Genomic DNA, 6,526 nt, shown 5'->3' with positions numbered 1-6,526 from the left:
AGAGATGTGGAATACTGTGATGAGTAACTCCCTTCCTGACTCCCCAGAGCCTGTCCATCATCTACAAGGCACAAGTCAGGAGTGTGATAGAATACTCCCCACTTGTCTGGATGGGTGCAGATCCAACAACATTCAAGAAGCTTGACATCATCCAGGCATCCAGGACAAAGCAGCCCCCGTTTGATTAACGCCACATCAACAAACGTCCACTCCCTCCACCAGTGACGCTCAGTAGCAGTAGTGTGTACCATCTACAAGATGCACAGAAGAAATTCACCGAAGAGCCTCAGACAGCAACTTCCAAACCCACACCCACTTCCATCTAGAAGGACAAGGGCAACAGATACAAGGGAACACTATCACCAGCAGGTTCCCCTCAAAACCACTCACCACCCTGAGTTGGAAATATATCGGCCATTCCTTCACTGTCGCTGGGTCAAAATCATGGAATTCCCTTCCTGATGACATCATGGGCTGCAACAGTTCAAGAAGGCAGCTCACCCCCACCTTCTCAAGGCGGCAACTAGGGACAGTCCAGCCAGTGACACCCACATCCCACAGACGATTAAATAGTTTTTTAAAAAAATACAGGCCAATGGCTTTTCACTCTTCAACTGCAGTTCATATCTAATTACTTGCAATAAATAGCAATTCTTGTTTGACACAAAAACCTGCCTGAAAATCAGGTAAATTTGGAAATTCTGTGGATTTATTTTAAGTTCTTTAATGTTTGTGACAATTCTGGGAATAGTGGGGTTTGTTTCCCAGTGTGCTACCTCCAATGAGTTATGACAGGAATGATGGCATGTGTATAGCCATAGAACTCACAGGGATCATTGCCCAAAGTACCATTAGGGGTGGAATTCCAAGATTTTGACCCAGTGATTATGAAGGAACAATGGTATCATTCTGAGTTAAGATGGTACATCGTTTGGAGGGGACCTTGCGGGTTGTTATGTTCCTGATGTCCTTACACTACTGGATGGTGGAGGTCATGGATTGGAAGATACAACTGCCTTACCCTTGATGAACTCCTGCGGTGCACCTTGTAGATGGTGTACATTGTGAATAGGAAGTATCAGTGGGGGGAGTGAGTGAGTGCCAGAAGTCATGAGTAGGGTGGCAATTAAGCAGGCTGCTTTGTTCTGGGATGGTGTTGAGCTTCTTGAGTGTTGCAGGGGCTGCATTATCCAAGCAAGTGGAAAATATTCCATCAGAAGACTTTGCCTTGTAGATGGTGGACAGGATTTGGGGAGTCAGGAGGTGAGGTACTTTTCACAGGATTCTGAGTTTCTGTAGCTACAGTATGTAGATGTCTGGTCCAATTCAGGTCTGGGTCAGTGGTAAGCCCAGGATGTTGATAGCTGTTATGGTAATTTGGAAAGTTAGAATTATAAAAAGCAGAAACAAGAGCAGGTGGTTCAGTTTTCCCAGACCTGCTAAGTCATTCAGTATGATCATGGGGCTGATTATCCAACCCAGTCCTCTGATTCCACATTTCTCCCCAGAGCCCTCAATCCCTTTAGCCTGAAAAAACTATACTTAACCTCTTCGTGAAGTCATTCAATGTTTGGCCTCAACCATTTTCTCTGGCAGAGAATTCCACAGGCTCACCACTCCCTGTGTGAAGACACTTTTCCTTACCTTAGTCCTCGATGACTTAACACGGTAGCCTTAAACTGTGACCCACTTCATTCTGGACTCCCTGGCCTTTGAGGACATCCTTCTTGCATTTAATCTGCCTCATCCTGTTAGAGTTTTACAGGATCCTGTGAGATTCCCCCACCATTCTTCTATACTGAAGCGAGTATCGTCCTTATTAATCCATTCATCATCAGTCCTGCCATCCCAGGAATCAGGCTGGCAAGCCTTCATTGCACTCCCTCCATTACCAGAACATATGTCCTCAAATAGGGAGACCGGAACTGCACAGAATACACCAGGTGTGGTCTCACCGAGATCCTGTACAATTTGCAGCAAGACATCCCCACTCCTGTACTCGGATGCTCTCACTATGAAGGCCCACATCCCATTTGTCTTTTTCACCACCTGCCACATCTGAATGCACAGGGTCACCCGGGTCTCATTGCATCTCTCCCTTTTTCAATCTGTTGCCATTCAGACAACAATCCTGTTTCTTGCTACCTCACATTTATCCACGTTACACTTCACCTGCCGTGCATTTATCTCCTCAATTTGTCAAAATCACACTGAGGCATTTCTTTATCCCCCTCACAGCTCACCCTCCCACCCGGCTTTGGTGTCTTCTGCAACATGGAGAAAACTTCAGTTTCATTCAATTTCTTCCTTCCTTTACTTTAGGCTTGTCTGATTGTAATCAAGCCATTCACAGATATCCAATACATGTTTCTTTTCTTTACTTAGAACCATAATGCAAAGGAGCACAAATTAGGCCATTCAGCCCATCGAGTCTGCTCCGCCATACAATTAAGGCTAATAAGTTTCTCAACCCTGTTGTCCTGCCTTTTACCCATAACCTTTGATCCCCTTTACAATCAAGAACCTATCTCTCTCAGTCTTAAATACACTGAATGACCTGGCCTCCACAGCCTTCTGTGGCAACTAATTCCATAGATTCACCACTGTCTGGCTGAAGAAGTTTCTCCTCATTTCTGTTCTAAAGGGTCCTCCCTTTAGTCTAAGGCTGTGCCCTTGGGCCCTAGTCTCTCCTACCAATAGAAACATCTTCCCAATAAGCACTCTTACTAGGCCTTTCACTATTCTGTGAGTTTCAATTCGATCCTCCCTCATTCTTCTAAACTCCATTAAGTATCAGCCCAGAGTCCTTAAACGTTCCTCGTATGCTAACCCTTTCTTTCCTGAGATCATTCTCATGAATTTCCCCTGGACCCACTCCAGGGCCAGTATACATCCTTCCTGGGGCCCCAACATTGCTCACAATTTTCTAAATATCGTCTGACCAGAGCCTTATAAAGCCTCAGAAGTACATCCCTGCTTTTGCATTCTAGTCCTCTTAAAATAAATGCCAACATTGCATTTGCCTTCCTAGCTGTCGACTCAACTTACAAATTTTGCTAAGGGAATCTTGGACTCGGACTCCCAAGTCTTTTTGCATGTCAGATTTCCGAATTTTCCCCCCATTTAGAAAATAGTCCATGCCTCTATTCTTCCTATCAAAGTGCATGACCTCACACTTTCCCATGTTGTATTCCATCTGCCACTTCTTTGCCCACTCTCCTAACCTATCCAAATCTTTCTGCAACCTCCCCACCTCCTCAATGCTGCCTGTCCCTCTAACTATTTTTGGATTGCCTGCAAACATCGCCAGAATGTCCTCAGTTCCTTTATCTATATCATTGATGTATAAAGTGAAAAGTTGTGGTCCCAACACCGACCCTTGTCAAACATCACTTGTCACCGGCCGCCATCCTGAGAAGGACCTTTTTTTTATCTATAATGTCTGCTTTCTGTCAGACAGCCAAGCTTCTATCCATGCTGGCACCTTGTCTGTAACACCATGGGCCCTTATCTCAGTCAAAGCCTCCAGTATGGCACCTTGTCAAAGGTCTTCTGGATACTTTACGGACTTTACCTACTATTGCGCACTTTGGCTTGGAAACCATGAAACGTTTTGTCATTTAACCCTTACTGTCACAAAAATTCTCTTTCTTTCTTCAATCAGTCTGCCTTTCACTTGCTCAAAACCTATTACATTTCTATTTCTCATCAGTTCTGATGAGAGGTCAGTGGGCTGGAAAGTCAGTTGTATTTCTCCCCATGGTCATAGAGTCATACAGCACGGAAACAGACCCTTCGGTCCAACCAGTCCATGCTGAACATAATTCCAAAATAAACTAGTCTCACCTGCCTGCTCCTGACCCATATCCCTCCAAACCTTTCCTATTCACATACTTTCAGATTTCCATTGTCTCAATATTTTGCTTGTGATAAATAATTATCTGCTCAATGAGAAACCTACAAACACACATTAGTGTGACCAGCACCTTCAGAAGAGTGAGGCAGATAATGGAAATAGTGAATTTGGCATGTCCCATTCCAGGTCACACCTCAGCATTGTTGCTGGCTTGTTATTTCACTGTTTCCTTTTCTATTTTACACAGTTAACAGCTTGGTACTTGTGATTCTGTCTCAGGGAAAGTGCGGTCTCTCCAAATGCATCACCCTGTACCTCATGGCCATGGCGATGGCAGATCTCATGGTGATTATCTGCAATGTGGTATTACATTGGATTGTAGTACTTTATTGGCGGAACACTTTCCTATACTATACATCCATATGCAAGTATATCCTCTTTGCCTCTTCGACTGCTATAGACATTTCTGTCTGGACAACGGTCGCTTTTACTTTTGATCGGTTTGTGGCCATTTGTTGTCTCAGGCTGAAAACAAAATATTGCACCAGGAAAGCTGCTGCTGTGGTTATCATCGCTTTAAGCTTGCTGTTCTGTTTAAAGAACATTCCACGGTCCTTCTTGTATATTTCCTATTATAAAATTAACAATATTCCACGGGGCTGCCTCGTGTCAACAAAGGTTTATATTCAGACCCTATGGATGGCATTTTCCTGGATTGAACAGTTGTTAACCCCACTGGTTCCATTCTTTTTGATTTTATTCTTTAACGTCCTCACCATCAGATGTATCTTAGTCGCCAATCAGGCCCGAAGAAACCTCTGGGAGCACAACAGAGGGGAGAAAGACAAGGACCCTGAGATGGAGAATCGCAGGAAGTCCATCGTTTTACTTTTTGCAATATCCAGCTGTTTTATCTTGCTCTGGATAACAACAGTCACTTATTTCTTTTATTTTCGAAGTGCAAGCACCTTTAATAAAAGGTCTGTAATGAACACTTTTAAAACCTTTGAAGAGGTGGGTATTATGCTTCAGCTCCTGAGCTGCTGCATGAACACAGCCATCTATACAGTGACCCAGAGGAAGTTAAGAGAGGAGTTTCTTAATGCCCTCAAATATCCCTTTATCTGTGTTGGCAAATGCACTAAATAAGGGCAATAGTTGCATGAAAACAGCTGCCTTCCCCAGTATGATTCCATGTTGCCATAATCACTTCAATTTACCACCTACTGGGCTAAATAACATTCCCTATAAATTAATTTGTTGCCAAGAGGAAATGAGAATCAAATCCAGCAATTCACACCAAACATAGATAATATACAATAATATTATCAAAATATGTTCCTCAGTTTTTATGCAGGACTTGATTTTTGTGAGATGACCCAGGCTAAGAATGTCAAAGAGGGGTATTTCACAGGGATGGATTAATCCATATCATCTGGTGTATGTTTTGCTAGGTAAAAACAATGCTGGAAACCAGATTCTGGATTAGAGTGGCGCTGCAAGAGCACAGCAGTTCAGGCAGCATCCAAGGAGCAGCGAAATCGATGTTTCGGGCAAAAGCCCTTCATCAGGAATAAAGGTGGAACTGGTCCTCCTGGGAGCAGATACGGCAGAGGCGGAGGAATTGGGAATACAGGATGGCATTTTTGCAAGAGGTAGGTTACACCTCTTCCCACCCTACCTCTTGCAAAACTGCCATCCCGTATTCCCAATTCCTCCGCCTCCGCCGTATCTGCTCCCAGGAGGACCAGTTCCACCACAGAACACACCAGATGGCCTCCTTCTTTAGAGACCGCAATTTCCCTTCCCACGTGGTTAAAGATGCCCTCCAATGCATCTCGTCCACATCCCGCACGTCTGCCCTCAGACCCCCACCCCTCCAACCGTAACAAGGACAGAACGCCCCTGGTGCTCACCTTCCTCCCTACCAACCTTCGCATAAACCAAATCATCCGCCGACATTTCCGCCACCTCCAAACAGACCCCACCACCAGGGATATATTTCCCTCCCCACCCCTCTCCGCCTTCCGCAAAGACCGTTTCCTCTGTGACTATCTGGTCAGGTCCACGCCCCACTACAACCCACCCTCCCATCCTGGCACTTTCCCCTGCCACCGCAGGAACTGTAAAACCTGCGCCCACACCTCCTCCCTCACCTCTATCCAAGGCCCTAAAGGAGTCTTCCACATCCATCAAAGTTTACCTGCACATCCACCAGTATCATTTATTGTATCCGTTGCTCCCGATGCGGTCTCCTCTACATTGGGGAGACTGGCCGCCTCCTAGCAGAGCGTTTTAGGGAACATCTCCGGGACACCCGCACCAACCAACCACACCGCCCAGTGGCCCAACATTTCAACTCCCCCTCCCACTCTGTCGAGGACATGGAGGTCCTGGCCTCCTTCACCGCCGCTCCCTCACCACCAGACGCCTGGAGGAAGAACGCCTCATCTTCCGCCTCAGAACACTTCAACCCCAGGGCATCAATGTATACTTCAACAGTTTCCTCATTTCCCCTTCCCCCACCTCACCCCAGTTCCAAACTTCCAGCTCAGCACTGTCCCCATGACCTGTCCGGACTTGTCCTACCTGCCTATCTCCTTTTCCACCTATCCACTTCACCCTCTCCTCCCTGACCTATCACCTTCATCCGCTCCTCCACTCACCTAT

At 45.7% G+C, this 6,526-nt stretch overlaps 1 protein-coding gene across 1 annotated transcript; it reads left to right on the top strand.

Moving 5' to 3' along the window:
* Positions 1–4,024: 4,024 nt before the first annotated feature.
* LOC148140403 (uncharacterized) lies at positions 4,025–5,411 on the top strand (the record flags this gene model as incomplete). The annotated part of the gene is made up of 1 exon (XM_087978706.1): positions 4,025–5,411. A coding segment is annotated over one exon (981 nt), but the record flags the coding sequence as incomplete, so codon positions are not given.
* Between the last annotated feature and the right edge of the window lie 1,115 nt (positions 5,412–6,526).

The sequence above is a fragment of the Chiloscyllium plagiosum genome, unplaced genomic scaffold, assembly GCF_037043375.1.
Source record: "Chiloscyllium plagiosum isolate Xiang-an unplaced genomic scaffold, Cpla_swu_hap1 HiC_scaffold_35, whole genome shotgun sequence".
NCBI lineage: Eukaryota > Metazoa > Chordata > Chondrichthyes > Orectolobiformes > Hemiscylliidae > Chiloscyllium > Chiloscyllium plagiosum.
The sequence above is the reverse complement of the archived record's forward strand: the minus strand, read 5'-3'. Positions and strand labels throughout refer to the sequence as shown.